The following is a 16,850-nucleotide window of genomic DNA, read 5'->3' as shown; positions in this document are numbered from 1 at the left end:
CCTGCTCTGACATACATTTCTCGTTAGAGCATTGTCTCTGTATGTCAGCAGAGTTTCTTGGCAGATATGTCTGGAGTACACCACCAGCCCAACCGAACCGTTTTGCATTGAATTTTTATAGCTCTACTGCTATCTATATTGACTATCATTCTGTTCTGTCATAAAGACATTTATTGGAAAAATACTAAGTAAAAACCTTTAACAATATATTCTGCAGTAAAAATCTACATAAACTGTTGAATTTCTTGCAACTACCTTTCTGTGGCTATATTGTACAAATATATCATATTTTACTTTCCATATTCATAAATGATTAATTCCTGTTATTGGGAGTAGTGCATTGTGTGAGGTGAAATAAAAGATACATTTCTAGAATATTAAAAGAATGATTCTATACTCACACTTGTGTCCAGGTTTCCATCTCTAACACTGCCATGCTGCATTACCGGATCTATCGTACAACACATTCTACCGGCATCCGACTCACCCCCTAAGAATTTATGTACAAAGGGGTCAATGAATTACCACCAAGTTTTTTGCCGTTTTGAAGAGAAAAGAATGGCACTACACGGCGGCACTATTTTTCAGATTGAGATGGCGCCCCAATACACCTCTTTTCGAACCAATATCAACACTGTATAAGTGCACCATGTGCAGGAGAAATCGATTGGGCATGTCCAATTTTGGACTGATCATTTTGTTCTCCCGGAGATAAGCTGCCGGCACAGATGTCTGTTGGTGACTTTGTCATAGAGGACACAAAGGGCTTTTAGCCAAACGAGTGTTCATGTGTATGGGAGAGATGACCGAGATGTCTGGCCAAACGATGCCATTTAATTTGTATGGCCAGCTTTAAGCTGTAAGAAACTTTATACAAACTGACAGAAGAAGGTAAATCTGATTTATTGTTATTTAGCAGGTGCAACTGCTTTAAAGGGAATCTGTCAGCAAGCTTTCGCTATGTAATTTGGGAGAACAGTGATATAAGTGCTGAAACGCTGATTTCAGCAGTGTGTCATTTACTAGGCCGTGTGTTTTTGTTTAAATAAAATCAGTATTTTATCAGCAGGAGATTATCACTACAGGACAAACTGCCTCGTGCCTCCCGGTCCAACCACGCCCCAGTACTGATTTGCAGCAGTCTGTCAATATACAATGTATTCAGAAAATAGCCAATCAGCAGTGGGGTGGGTGGGGTTTACACAGGGCTCAACCTTCCCACCTCTGCTAGAGCTGCAGCAGAGAAATCTATTATTCTAACACAACTACTGCACTCAGTAAACTACAGTGCATTGTGAAAATATTCAGCCCCCTGGAACTTTTCAACCTTTTCCCTCATATCTTGCTTCAAACATAAAGATACCAAATGTAAATTTTTGGTGAAGAATCAACAACAAGTGGGATACAATTGTGAAGTTGAACGAAATTTATTGGTAATTTTATATTTTTGGGAAAATTCAAAAACTGGGGTGTGCAATGTTATTCATCCCCTTTACTTTCAGTGCAGCAAACTCACTCCAGAAGTTCATTGTGGATCTCTGAATGATCCAATGTTGTCCTAAATGACTAATGATGATAAATATAATCCACCTGTGTGTAATCAAGTCTCCATATAAATTCACGTGCTCTGTGATGAGAGCATCATGAAGACCAAGGAACACAACAGGCAGGTCTGTGATACTGTTGTGGAGAAGTTTAAAGCCGGATTTGGATACAAAATGATTTCCAAATCTTTAAACATCCCAAGGAGCACTGTGCAAGCAATCATATTCAAATGGAAGGAGTATCATACCACTGCAAATCTACCAAGCCCTGGCGGTCCATCTAAACTTTCATCTCAAACAAGGAGAAGACTGCTCAGAGCTGTAGCCAAAAGATCTTCAGCTGAGGTGGGACAGTCTGTCCATAGGACAACAATCAGTCATACACTGCATAAATCTGGCCTTTATGGAAGAGTGGCAAGAAGAAAGCCATTTCTCAAAGATATCCATAAAAAGTGTCATTTAAAGTTTGCAACAAGCCACCTGGGAGACACACCAAACATGTGGAAGAAGGTGCTCTGGTCAGATGAAACCAAAATCGAACTATTTGGCAACCATGGCAAACAATATATTTGGCATAAAGGCAACACAGCTCATCACCCTGAACACACCATCCCCACTGTCAAACATGGTGGTGGCAGCATCATGGTTTGGGCCTGCTTTTCTTCAGCAGGTACAGGGAAGATGTTTAAAATTGATGGGAAGTTGGATGGAGCCAAATACAGGACCATTCTTGAAGAAAGCCTTGTCTTCCAACAAGACAATGATCCCAAACATAAAGCAAAATCTACAATTGAATGGTTCACAAATAAACGTATCCAGGTGTTAGAATGGCCAAGTCAAAGTCCAGACCTGAATCCAATCGAGAATCTGTGCAAAGAGCTGAAAACTGCTGTTCATGTTGGGGGCCAAATAACATTGCACGCCCCCACTTTTCAGTTTTTGAATTTCCATAAAAATTTAAAATAACCAATAAATTTCGTTCAACTTCACAATTGTGTCCCACTTGTTGTTGATTCTTCACCAAAAATTTACACTTGGTATCTTTATGTTTGAAGCATGATATGTGGGAAAAGGTTGAAAAGTTCCAGGGGGCCAAATACTTTCGCAAGGCACTGTAAGTGCTACTTTACTGGAATCAGCTCCCAACATCAGATTGCGTAGCAAATACTGTATCTGCTGACAGATTCACTTGAATAAAATCGATACATATGTGATTGGACCATTTCTCAGTGCATCTTGTAATGATTATGAATTGGGCTCATTGTCTAGTAAAGACAAGTCATCTGTGAAATTTTATATACAACATTCTATACAAAATACAATCATCGGCAATTATGAATTAGTAAAATATTGAGTAATTATGATACATGCATTGACAACATTCTGTGGTTTACTAAAAAAATAAACATATTAATGGAAAGATATTTATATAATTTTTAAGTCTTAAACAATACAACACAATTTGATGTAACTTTTTTTTCCTGGGTTGATGAATTTTATTGTAAATGATGAATGTTACTGTGTGGTTACTGGTAAATGAAGCAAAAAAATAACACTTGACTTCTGCAATTGCAAAAACTGCTAGTGCGGGTTGTAAGCATCTTCTTGTCTGTGAACAGAACACGTTTCTTTGCATCTTTTACACATCTGCATAAAAAAAAGAAAAATTCAGCTATTAATACAGTGCCATTTTATTTATAATTCTAGCGACTGACATTTATAGTGGTGGATTCATCTATAGTGGTGGATTTATATTGTGTGGCTATTATTTTGACCTTGAGAAAGTTGATGGGCCAGCACCAAAACATGTTGGTACTAATAAAAACCTAATCTGAAGCTCCAAAGCTCTTAATTTCCCACAGCCCACCTAACATGATTCTCTCTATTTGGTAAATTTTGTATTACTAAACACTTTAATTTGCTATTTCCTTTTGAGTGTACAGCAGCATCAAATTGCACAGAAGTGAATACAGAAAATTATTTAGATTCCTGTTTATAACACTATTTCCATATATCCGACATACACTAGGGATAAATTCCCCTGTACTGCCGGTATGTGTTTTGTAACAACATGTTGAGGTTCTGAACTCCCAGCTTTACTGAATTTTTCTTATTGCTATATATAACTGTCAGTCTAAGGCTAGTTTCATACTAGCGTTTCTTTGGGCTGCGCCTCGTGTGCATACCAAACGCATGCAAAAAACACATTGAGTGTTTTTCATCCGTTTGCTGTTTTTTTGCGCATGCGATTTAATCAGTTTGTCACCATGTTAACGGAAAAAATGCATGCAATTTTAAACGCATGCGTGCGCATGTCCTAGCGCACGCGTGCGTTCCCATAGACTGTAATGCTTTTTTTGCGCATTCCGTTTTTTTGAGACAGGTTGGATGGATCATAAAGGCAACAGGTTGCGTCCGGCGCGCCTAGGCGCACACTACAAAAAATGCATGCGCACGAAAACGCATATGAACGCGTACATGCGCTAGACCATGCGCACCCATGTTAAATATAGGGGAGCAATGCGCATGCGCACGAAAGTGCACAAGGCGCAGAGCTAAAAAAACGCAAGTGTGAAACCAGCCTAAGGCAGACTGTTCAGGTAAGACTTGTTTGGCTGGACCAGTTCAAGCAGTCCCAAATACTATAAAAACTGAATCTAGCCCTAGCAGTTTTTGTGTGTGCAATTAATCTAAATTCTACTCACATTTTATTTCCAGTTTCTTTTGTTGACTTCATAATGAAATTCTTAAACCGCTCCATAAACTGTACCATACATTTAATGGGCCGGCGTCACCACCCGGTGGACCTGGGCAAGTGCCAGGGCCCTGTCATGGTTTACTGAGGCTTCAGGTTAGGCGGTGCAGAGGTTAATATGGGAAGCCTCTCTATGGATCCGGGGAGGATTCTTATAGCCTCATGGAGGAACCGTCCCCTGTCGTTTATACTCTTAGCTGAGTGTGCCTGACCCTGTTCCGTCTTTGCTTCATGCCTTTCTCTGTATGCTTGCTTGGTTTTTGATCCGGTCCCGTCACGGTTAACGTCTCTTGTATTCTGACTTTGTACCTTTATGCCCGCTCTGTGTATGACCCCGGCTACGAATTGACCTCTCTGTGATTATCCCTTCTGTACCTCGCTGCCCGTCCTGTGTATGACCTCTTTGCCTGTCTGACTTGTCTGCCATTCACTCCTCTGCGCCACGGTATCATAAGTGTTACTGTCGGCGCTGCAGGGGTTTATGTGGTAACCCCTCCCCTCTCCCTGTCGCGCTGTCACACGCACGCAGGTCCTGTGAGCGCCCAGCTCTTCACAGTTGCTCCACCTCCCACAGGTCCTCGAGCTGGTCTACTCATACCCATGTTAGACGCCGGACTCTCGCGGCTGCAGGTAAGAGTCCCTCACTTACACTTTGCCTGTGTCCTTGTAACTTGCGGTGGCCGTGCTTCTGAACCGCCCTTGACAGCCCTGGACACCTTGGTTTCTGGGACACAGGCACACTATGTAGCCCATGAGTTGGGGGAGCCTGTTGCCACAGCAGGCACCAGGCCCATCCCTCAAATACTCAACTCTTCCCATTCTATGCTGCTCCAGTCTGTTCACCATCCTCTGACTCTCTGTGATGTAACAGGTTCCAGTTCCCGATGACGCCAGTACAGCGCTTCCTCTGTGCTGAGCACTGCAGAGAGTCACAAGACTCTGAGGTGACTGCAGCAGTAGGGAATGAGGAGTGGTGAGCTTTTGATTATTTATTCTTTTACGCCTGTAGCAATATATGGTGCCATTATATTATATGGATCGATATATGGTGCCATTATACTGTATGGAGCATTATATGAGGCCATTATATGCTGTATGGAGCAATATATGGGGCCTTTATATACTATATGGAGCAATATATGGGGCCATTACGTGGGAACCACTATACTGTATGGAGCATTACATGAGGCCCATTTTACTGTATGGAGCATTATATGGGGCCCATTATACTGTATGAAGCATTATATGGGGCTCATTATACTGTATGGAGCACTATATGGGGCCCATTATTCTGTCTGGAGCATTATACTGGGCCCATTATTCTGCAAGATTCACTATATCGGTCCAATAATAGTATACAGAATAATATATGGTGCCCCTAATACTGTATGGAGAATTATGTAGTGCATCATATGGAGCCATTATATTGTTTAGACATTATATGGGGTCCATTATTCTGTATGGAGCATTATATGAGGCTCATTCTTCTGTATGGCGCATTATATGGGGTCTATTATACTGTATGGAGCATTATGTGGGGTCCATTATACTGGATGGAGCAATATATGGGTCCCATTATACTGAATGGCGCAATATATGGGGCCCATTATTCTGTATGGAGCTTTATATGGGGCCAACATACTGTATGAAGCAATATATGGAGCCCATAATAGTGTATGGTGCAATATATGGTGCCCATAATCCTGTATGGGGGACTATGTGGGGCCTATAATACTGTATGAAGGGCTATGTGGTGCCCTTAATACTGTATGAACGACTATACTGTGAGAGTTAACCAGTTTCTGAGCCATTGTAGAATTTACTACATGATATCACTCATGTAGTATATCACTCATGTAATGTAAGAAGTAAGTGAAATCTTTGGCATTGTACTATACCTATATTTCATATCTGTGCATCATGAATTGTGGTAAGTGTTAAAGGGGAGACACTTTTTCACTTGGGTTGCTTGAGTACCTGGAGCCGGTCCTGTACATATGACATACTTACCTATATTTAATTTCTTGGAAATACGCTAGGCATGCGTCCTCCAGTCTAAATTAAAAAGAAAATGAAGAAAATAGTACATTTATTCATTCAATTTATATTAATAAATTTGTTAAGATATGTAATCTTCAAAAGAATGTATAGTTTTTTCTCTAAATCTGTGTAGATAGTGTAAACAAATTAAATATATTTAATCATTTTAAATTTTGGCAAAGTCAAAATAGGGTATAATAATATATAAATTAAAGGTTTGTTTAGGTGGAGTGCTGTGAATAAATTGTTACAACGATATCAGTGAGCTAGTCAAATTAGCCTTGGGGGTGAGGAAAGTGCAGTAGCTAGTGGTAGGAGAATCAGTCCCCAAATAAAGTGGTCACGGCCGCCCATCAGATTCATCATAATTTACACCACTCTAGTGGCATAACTTACTCCACAAATGTACTCCAGCCCCCTGACTGGGGTGTATTTCTGGTGGCGGTGGATGCTGGGTACCAAACGCACCTGTTTCACTTAATGAATCAGGTCAGTGTACTTCAGCGACCTTTTCATTTTAGACTGCCGTTTACTATCCCAGTCTTAATGCATCGCCACCAATCTCTTTATCTTAATTTTGTCCCACCCAGGTGACAAATATATAATTTGATTTATGAAAGATTTGCCTCCAAAAAAATTTGTGCCAGAGTTCTTAAAGGGGTTATCAGGGACTATATTTTTTTCATGGGCCTAGGAAGTTGCTAACTACCTACCTGTTGTGCCCGGCACCGATCTCCATGAAGCAGCAGAATCGTGGAGGAAGCGGTCTGTGATTACTCTGAGCTGGCACTGGGCAGAACACATAGGCAGATAGTAACTACCTGCCTGTCAGTTCTTAGGGCCCCGTCACACATAGTGATCTCGCTAGCGAGATCGCCGCTGAGTCACAAGTTTTGTGATGCAACAGCGATCTCACCAACGAGATCGCTGTGTGTGACACCTATCAGCGACCGACCCCCCTGCCGGTATCGCTGATTGCTGTTGGAAAGCCCTGGACATTTCTTTGATCGCTGACCTCACGCATCACTGCGTGTTACAGGCGGGAGACCAGCGATCAGCTGGTAACTAAGGTAAACGCAGGGTTTCTAAGCACCGGGCGGTACTTAGAAACCCGATGTGTACCTTAGTTACCAGCACGCTGATGCAGGGAGCTGGTAACTAAGGTACACATCGGGCTTCTAAGTGACGCACCAAGTGCTCAGTAATGCTGCTTTCATTTTTAGATTAAAGGGACTCTGTCAACACTTTAAGCAATCTAAGTGCCTGTTTAGACAGGCCGAATCGGGAAATAAATTTTTGTCACCAATTATCAGCCTTGGGTGCAATGATTTTTAAGTTGACTTAAAAATTACCCGTGTCTATAGGGGATGTGATGCTGGTAACATGGCATTCTATGTGCGCAAAACGACTATATTATCAATCATTCTGTGTGCACAGAAGTGTTTAATGGCCATTAAATGACTGCCGATTGGTTTACCATGATCACACGGTTTTGTCCTGGCATATACCTGTCTACTTAAAAGAAAACTACCATCAGAAATTACCCATTGATTACCGTAAATCAACTTTTAATGTCATTTTTTTGCCATTGTTTTCTTTGCATGTTTCACATTGAGCACAGGGGCATTTTAGACTCCTACTTCCTTTTGTTTTAGGAAACAACACAATGTTCATAGCCACAATGGCCCCTATATTTTGTTTTGAGATGCCTAATGAGAACGTGAAGAGAGGGGTGAGCAGAGGTGTCTGTGACTTCACCTATTGTATTTGATGAACCCTTTGCCATTAGCTATGTATAAACCGTCATTGTAATCCTGTGTCTACTTATAGCAAAACTCCTGTAAACTCCTCATGAAAGGACACAAAGCCAGAGTCTAAAAAAGCCCCAGTGGACAGTATGAAAATTACAACATTATACATTTTATTTTTTTTAGTTAGATAAAAAATTGACATTTAAAAAAAAAAAAATACAAGCAATATAAAAACTCTAGCTTTTATCAGCATTTGGGCTTGGTTTTGCGGCATTACCTCATTGTGAACAGTGAATAGGATAATGCGGCAATACCCTGAACCACCACTGCTAAATACAGTCATGGCCAAAAGTTTAGAGAATGACACAAATATTATATTTTCACATGATCTGCTGGCCTCTGGTTTTTATGTGTGTTTGTCAGATGTTTTTATCACATACAGAAATATAATTGCAATCATATTATGAGTAGCAAAAGGTTATATTGACAGTTAGAATAAGTTAATGCAGCAAGTCAATATTTGCAGTGTTGACCCTTCTTCAGGACCTCAGCAATTCTCCCTGGCATGCTCTCAATCAACTTCTGGATCAAATCCTGACTAATAGCAGTCCATTCTTGCAAAATCAATGCTTTTATTTTGCCTGAATTTGAAGGTTTTTGTTTGTCCACCCGTCTCTTAATGATTGACCACAAGTTCTCAATGGGATTAAGATCTGGGGAGTTTCCAGGCCATGGTCCCAAAATCTCTATGTTTTGTTCCCTGAGCCATTTAGTTATCACCTTTGCTTTATGGCAAGGTGCTCCATCATGTTGAAAAAGGCATTGTTGATCGCCAAACTGCTCTTGGACGGTTGGGAGAAGTTGCTCTTGGAGGACATTCTGGTACCATTCTTTATTCATGGCTGTGTTTTTAGGCAAGACTGAGAGAGAGCCCATTCCCTTGGCTGAGAAGCAACCCCACACATGAATGGTTTCAGGATGCTTGACAGTTTGCATGAGACAAGACTGGTGGTAGCGCTCACCTGGTCTTCTCCAAATAAGCAGTTTTCCAGATGTCCCAAACAATCGAAAAGGGGATTCATCAGAGAAAATGACTTTACCCCAGTCCTCAGCAGTCCACTCCCTGTACCTCTTGCAGAATATCAGTCTGTCCATGATGTTTTTTTCTGGCGAGAAGTGGCTTCTTTGCTGCCCTCCTTGAGACCAGGCCTTGCTCCAAGAGTCTCCGCCTCACAGTGCGTGCAGATGCACTCACACCTGCCTGCTGCCATTCCTGAGCAAGCTCGGCACTGCTGGTAGCCCGATCCCGCAGCTGAAACACTTTTAAGAGACGGTCCTGGCGCTTGCTGGTCTTTCTTGGGCGCCCTGGAGCCTTTTTGGCAACAAGGGAACCTCTCTCCTTGAAGTTCTTGATGATGCGATAGATTGTTGACTGAGGTGCAATCTTTCTAGCTGCGATACTCTTCCCTGTTAGGCCATTTTTGTGCAGTGCAATGATGACTGCACGTGTTTATTTAGAGATAACCATGGTTAACAGAAGAGAAACAATGATGCCAAGCACCAGCCTCCTTTTAAAGTGTCCAGTGGTGTCATTCTTACTTAATCATGACAGATTGATCTCCAGCCCTGTCCTCATCAACACCCACACCTGTGTTAATGGAGCAATCACTGAAACGATGTTAGCTGGTGCTTTTAAGGCAGGGCTGCAATGATGTTGAAATGTGTTTTGGGGGATAAAGTTAATTTTCTAGGCAAATATTGACTTTGCAAGTAATTGCTGTTAAGCTGATCACTCTTTATAACATTCTGGAGTATATGCAAATTGCCATTAGAAAAAATGAAGCAGTAGACTTTGTAAAAATTAATATTTGTGTCATTCTCTAAACTTTTGGCCATGACTGTAGATGGTTTGCAGCTAGAAGTAATGCCATAAACCATTGACTCTGACACCTCAGACTGACCAGCTGGGGTTGGGCATTCAGCAGTCCCATTAATCAGCTGTTTGTATAGTTACCACCCATATTAGATGCCACCCACCTGTATTCTACGACAGTTCTCCAGTTCTTCTTCCTTTTTCATATATTTTGAGTAAGACTTTGAAAGTTCTTCCTTTTTATCAAACAACTGCTTTCCCAGTTCTCCCTTTTCTTTGGACAAATTACTGTTCTCTGCAATTACAGCCATCTTCTCTTGGCTGCACTTCTGAAAGCTATCGGTCAGTCGGTCTTTGTCCGTCTTCAGCTGACTGTTCTCAAACATAACGTTGTTGACATCTTGCTTCATCCTGCTTATGGTTTGGTCTATATTATTTTTAATTTCACCATCAATGTTCCAGCATTTTGAATAATGGATAGGTTCATTGGAACTGATAATGCTAGAAAAGCGATTTCTCATACGGTCTAGTTCATTGTCAAACCTCTGATTTATATTTGTACAAACAGCCTGTAACATTTTTGCTTGGGTTTGCAGGTCCTTCTTCTCATTTTGAAACTTCTCCTTCTCAGAGGTGGCTTCATAGAGTTTGATTGCAAGTGTGGTATTTGTCTGGTCGCAGTTCTCTTTTAGCCGGTCATAATCCCTCTGAAGGATTAATTGTCCATGCCTTAATTGAAGTGTTTCAACTGCCCACAAAAAAGACAATTAGATAGGAGCATACGTACTGTAACAACTCAAGAACAAATAATAATATTATTTCCACAGTAATCATACTATCTGGCCATTGGTGTTCACCAAGTTTTCCATACTAGGAATTCTAGTATAACAACTTACTATAATGAAAACCCAAAAGTCATTATCTCAGTAAATTAGAATAATTAACAAAAAAAACCTTCAAAGGCTTCCTAAGCATATAAAAAGGTCCCATAGTCTGTTTCAGTATCCTCCACAATCATGGGGAAGACTGCTGACTTGATGGATGTCCAGAAGGCAGTCATTGACACACTCCACAAGGAGGGTAAGCCACAAAAGGTCATTGCTAAGGAAGCTGGCTGTTCACAGAGTGCTGTATCCAAGCACATTAATGGAAAGTTGAGTGGCAGGAAAAAGTGTGGTAGAAAAAGGTGCACAAGCAACCGGGATAACCGCAGCCTTGAAAGGATTGTTAAGAAAAGGCCATTCAAAAATTTGGGGGAGAATCACATGGAGTGGACTGCTGCTGGAGTCATTGCTTCAAGAGCCACCACACACAGACATATCCAAGACATGGGCCACAAGTGTCGCATTCCTTGTTTCAAGCCACTCATGACCAATAGACAATGCCAGAACTTTTCGGATTTTAAAATCATTTTTCAAGCTGGTGTTATAAAGTATTCTAATTAACTGAGATAATTATTTTTGGGTTTTCATTGGCTGTAAGCCATAATCATCAACATTAACAGAAATAAACACTTGCAATAGATCACTCTCTAATGACTCTATATAATACATGCGTTTCACTTTTTGTATTGAAGAACTGAAATAAATTAACTTTTTGATGATATTCTAATTTTGTGAGAAGCACCTGTATGTGCCCTAAATTAGTGGTCTCCCACCAGTGACTCTCCTGCTGTTGAGAAACCACAACTCCCAGCATGCCAAGACAGCCAGTGACTGTCCGGACAGCTGGGAGTCACAAGTTTGCAACAGTTTGAGAACCAAAGGTTGAAGACTATTGCCTTAAAATATGTTCCATAAGGCATGTGCACATGTCAGCGATGGTTGCCTTCTTTTCGTTGTCACTATTTACTGTACTACTGGCTGGGAAGATGGTGAGAGCACAATTAATTGGTTCTCATGAGTTGTAATATATTATCACGGGCACCAAGTTATTAAAGTGGGTATTAATTAAATCAGTAATGTAAAGCACTTGCCATTAAGAACACAGTTGCCAGTGCTGTAGCTCTACATTGGAGGGTGGGGAGAGATTAAAGGGAATGTGTCATCAAAACATTACCCATTGTTTAAATCCAATTTTTTCTAAATTTAGGCTATGTGCCCACGTTGCGTGTTAAAACGCACACTGAAAACCGGACTCCTTCCCAGAAATTGCGCGTTTTTTTCAGCGCGATTTCACCGCGATTTTACCGCGATTCTGTTCGCGATTTTGCCGCGATTTTCTCAAGCACTTTCCAAGCAATTTGAAGCATCGCTTGGAAAGTGATTGACAAGTTGGTCACACTCGTCAAACATAGTGTTTGACAAGTGTGAGCAGCTTTTTACTATTGAGGCCGCCTATGCGGCATCAATAGTAAAAGATAAAATGTTAAAAATGATAAAAAAATAAATAAAAGGGGTATATTTACCTTCCGGCGTCCCGCGCTGCCATCCCGGGCCTCAGCGTTCCCAGCGATGCCTTGCGAGACCTGTAATGACGCTGGTCTCGCGTTACTATAGCGATCTCGCGAGACCGCTAGAGTCACGCGAGACTACTTCATCACAGGACCGTGCCGCAAGGCATTACTGGGAACACTTAGGCCGGGAATGCAGCGCGGGACGTCGGAAGGTAAATATACCCCGATTTTTTATTTTTTATTCTTTTTTTACAGGGGTATGGTACCCAGGGCCTGGAGGACAGTCTCCTCTCCTCCACACCGTGGGTACCAACCGCACATGAGACGCTTAACTTCCCGCATGGTGGGCATAGCCACATGCGGGAAGTAAGCAATTCTCATGCATTCCTATGGGTGCGGAATCGTGGCGATTCCGCACAAAAGAATGAGCATGCTGCGATTTTTTCCGCGATGCGATTCCGCCGCGGAAAAAAGCGCAGCATTAGCACAGTATGTGCGGAATGCCATAGGAATGCATGGGGGGCGTTCTGTACACGATTTTTAAACATTTTCGCAGCGTTTTTGTGTCAAAAATCACGGCAAAAGCACTTAAAAATCGCTACGTGGGCGCTATAGATGCTTTTCTTTTTTTATATCAAAATGTTTATTAAAATGTAGATATCTTGCCATTTTCACATTGGCCAATTTTTTTTTTTAGACTGTTTAAAGAAATGCATATGTATATTAGCCACAATGAACAGACCCCAGACTATTATATTTATATTAACCCCTTTACTCCCAAGGGTGTTTTGCATGTTAATGCCCGGGCCAATTTTTACAATTCTGACCACTGTCCCTTTATGAGGTAATAACTCCGGAACGCTTCCATGGATCCCGGTAGTTGTGACAAGGTTTTCTCGTGACATATTGTACTTCATGTTAGTGGTAAAATTTAATTCATATAATTTGCGTTTATTTGTAAAAAAAAACGGAAATTTGGCAAAAATTTTGAAAATTTCGCAATTTTCCAACTTTGAATTTTTATGCCCTTAAATCACAGAGATATGGCACACAAAAAAGTTAATAAGTAACATTTCCCACATGTTTACTTTACATCAGCACAGTTTTGGAACCAAATTTTTTTTAGTTGGGAAGTTATGAGGGTTAAAAGTTGACCAGCGATTTCTCATTTTTACAGCACCCTTTTATTTTTAGGGACCACATCACATTTGAAGTCACTTTGAGGGGTCTATATGATAGAAAATACCCCAAAGTGACACCATTCTAAAAACTGCACTCCTGAAGATGCTCAAAACCTCATTCAAGAAGTTTATTAACCGTTCATGTGCTTCACAGGAATTTTTTGAATGTTTAAAAAAAAAAAAAAATGAACATTTAACTTTTTTCCCCCATTAAAATTACTTCAGGTCCAATTTTTTTTATTTTACCAAAGGTAACAGGAGAAATTTGACTGCAAAAGTTATTGTATAATTTGTCCTGAGTACGCTGATACCTGATATGTAGAGGAGAACCACTGTTTCAGCGCATGGCAGAGCTCGGAAGGGAAGGAGTGCCATTTGACTTTTTCAACACAAAATTGGCAGGAATTGAGATCGGGCGACATGTCACATTTGGAGAGCCCCTGATGTGCCTAAACAGTGGAAACCCCCACAAGTGACCCCATTTTGAAACCTACACCCCCCAAGGAACTTATCTAGATATGTGGTGAGAACCTTGAACTCCCAAGGGCTTCACAGAAGTTTATAACGTACAGCTATACAATTAAAAAATCATATTTTTTTCCAAAAAAATGATCCTTTCACCCCCAATTTTTATTTTACCAAGGGAAAGAGGACCCCAAAAGTTATTGTGAAATTTGTCCTGAGCGCGCTGATACCCCAAATGTGGGGGTAAACCACTATTTGGGCGCATGGCAGAGCTCGGAAGGGAAGCAGTGCCATTTGATTTTTTTGGCTGGAATTGAGATCGGACGCCATGTTGCATTTGGAGAGCCCCTGATGTGCCTAAGCAGTGGAAACCCCCCACAAATGACACCATTTTGGAAATTAGACCCGCCCAAGGCACTTATCTAGATGTGTGGTGAGCACTTTCAACCTCAAAGTGCTTCACAGAAATTTATAACGGCCAGGCGTGAAAATAAAAAAAATATTTTTTCTACAAACTTGACCTTTTAGTCCCCAATTTTTTATTTTCACAAGGGTAAAAGGAGAAATTGGACCACAAAAGTTGTTGTCCAATAGGTTCTGAGTGCGCTGATACTCCATATGTGGGAGAAAACTACTGTTTGGGTACACGTCGGGGCTCGGAAGGAAAGTAGTGACATTTTGGAATGCAGACTTTGATGGAATGGTCTGTGGGTGTCATGTCACATTTGGAGAGTCCCTGATGTGCCTAAACTGTGGAAACCCCCCACAAGTGGCTCCATTTTGGAAACTAGACCCCCCAAAGGAATTTATTTTGATTGTGGTGAGCACTTTGAACACCCAACTGCTTCACAGAAGTTTATAACGCCCAGGTGTGAAAATAACAAAATCATATTTTTTTCTGCCTTCGACACAGTCGACCACTGCCTACTGCTACAGATTCTTTCTTCCCTTGGCATAAAAGACCTTGCCCTGTCCTGGATTGCCTCATACCTTTCTGACCGCACATTCAGTGCTTCCCACTCCCACACTGCCTCCTCATCTCGCCCTCTATCTGTTGAAGTCCCCCAAGGCTCTGTCCTGGGGCCCCTACTTTTTTCCATCTATACTCTTGGCCTAGGACAACTCATAAAGTCCCATGGCTTCCAGTACGACCTGTATGCAGACGACACTCAGATCTACCTCTCTGGTCCAGATGTCACCTCTCTGCTGTCCAGAATCCCAGAGTGTCTATCAGCCATATCCTCCTTTTTCACCTCTCGCTTCCTAAAACTCAATGTAGACAAAACTGAACTCATTATCTTTCCTCCATCTCATGTATCTTCCCTACCCGATCTATCTATTATGGTAAATGACATCACGCTCTCTCGCGCACCTGAAATCCGCTGTCTCGGAGTAACTCTCAACTCTGCCCTGTCCTTCAAACCACACGTCCAAACTCTTGCCACCTCCTGTTGCCTCCAACTCAAAAATATTTCCAGAATCCATCCCTTCCTCAGCCCTCAATCTACTAAAACTCTTGTACATGCCCTCATTATCTCCAGCCTTGACTACTGCAACACTCTCCTCTGTGGCCTCCCTGCTAACTCTCTTGCACCACTCCAATCTGTCCTCAACTCTGCTGCCTGACTAATCCATCTCCTCACTACTCCCCTGTCTGTCCCCTCTGCAAATCCCTCCACTGGCTCCCAATTCACCAACGCATCCAGTTCAAAGTACTAACACTGACCTACAAAGCCATCCACAACCTATCCCCTCCCTATATCTCTGAACTAATCTCCCAATATCTTCCCTCACGTAATCTTTGATCCTCCCAAGACCTCCTACTCGCCTCCACACTTATTCTTTCCTCACACAACCGCCTCCAAGATTTCTCCCGAATATCCCCTGTCCTCTGGAATTCCATGCCTCAACACGTCAGATTATCCACCACCCTCGGTTCCTTCAAAGGGAACCTGAAAACCCATCTTTTCAGGAAAGCTTACAGCCTGCAATAACCATTCTGTCGCCTCACCACCGCCCAAGCCGCTGCCTCAAAACCACCAGAGCTGCTGCACCCCCGACCTTCTGCCTCTTCCCCACTATCCCATAGAATGTAACTCCGCAAGGACAGGGTCCCCTTCCCTCTGTACCAGTCTGTCATTGTAAATTTGTTTACTGTTAACGATATCTATAACTTTATATGTAACCCCTCTTCTCATGTAGAGCACCATGGAATTAATGGCGCTATATAAATAAATAATAATAATGAGTTATCTGAGCATGCTCGGGTGCTAACCGAGTGCCTTCGGCATGCTCGAAGCATATGTTCAAGTCTCCGCGCCTGCATGTCTCACAGCTGTTCGACAGCCACAACACATGCGAGGATTGCCTGTTTGTTAGACAATCCGTATATGTGTTGCAGCTGCAAGACATGCAGGCGCAAAGACCTGATCACTCATCACTAGTGTATTAATTAATCACTGTATGGCAGTATTCTTCAGTCACTTCATGGTGGCCTTATCAAGTCCTTTTATATTGGTATTATTTGGTCAAATCTTATAAGAGTATTGTTTGCATGCTTAATTAACGTTCCATTAATATAAAGCAGTTGGGTGGATAATGGAGTGGGCAAACCCATACTAGCAACTGGTAGAGAAGTCTGCAATGAAATCCTCACAACTAAATAAATATGTTATTAGTGGACAACAGATATATTTTTACAGCTGCTGTGAAATATTTGTCAAGATCAAAGACACCCCCTTGAAAGGGGTTGTCCAGCTTTAGGGTACAAGTCTGCAGTAACTGCACTCTGTGTGGATTCTCAGGTACCAGGTGAGGCAAGTGCGTGACCACAAATAGGCGATTTT

General features: G+C 41.7%; 1 protein-coding gene across 1 annotated transcript in view; it reads right to left on the bottom strand.

The window, feature by feature from the left end:
* Positions 1-2,823: 2,823 nt before the first annotated feature.
* The window catches only part of PLVAP (plasmalemma vesicle associated protein), a 49,031-nt gene continuing 35,004 nt past the window's right edge, over positions 2,824-16,850 (bottom strand). The window contains exons 3-5 of the mRNA XM_073551329.1: positions 10,128-10,711; positions 6,310-6,354; positions 2,824-3,191 (exon numbers count right to left, since the gene is read on the bottom strand). Coding sequence (XP_073407430.1) covers positions 6,316-6,354; positions 10,128-10,711 — 623 coding nt within the window. The 3' untranslated portion in view covers positions 2,824-3,191; positions 6,310-6,315. The remainder of the gene's footprint in view (positions 3,192-6,309; positions 6,355-10,127; positions 10,712-16,850) is intronic.

This window comes from Dendrobates tinctorius, unplaced genomic scaffold (assembly GCF_039654945.1).
Source record: "Dendrobates tinctorius isolate UK_male_01 unplaced genomic scaffold, ASM3965494v1 ptg000175l, whole genome shotgun sequence".
In the NCBI taxonomy this organism is placed as follows: domain Eukaryota; kingdom Metazoa; phylum Chordata; class Amphibia; order Anura; family Dendrobatidae; genus Dendrobates; species Dendrobates tinctorius.
Note: the sequence above shows the minus strand (reverse complement) of the source record. Positions and strands in the feature narration are given on the sequence as shown.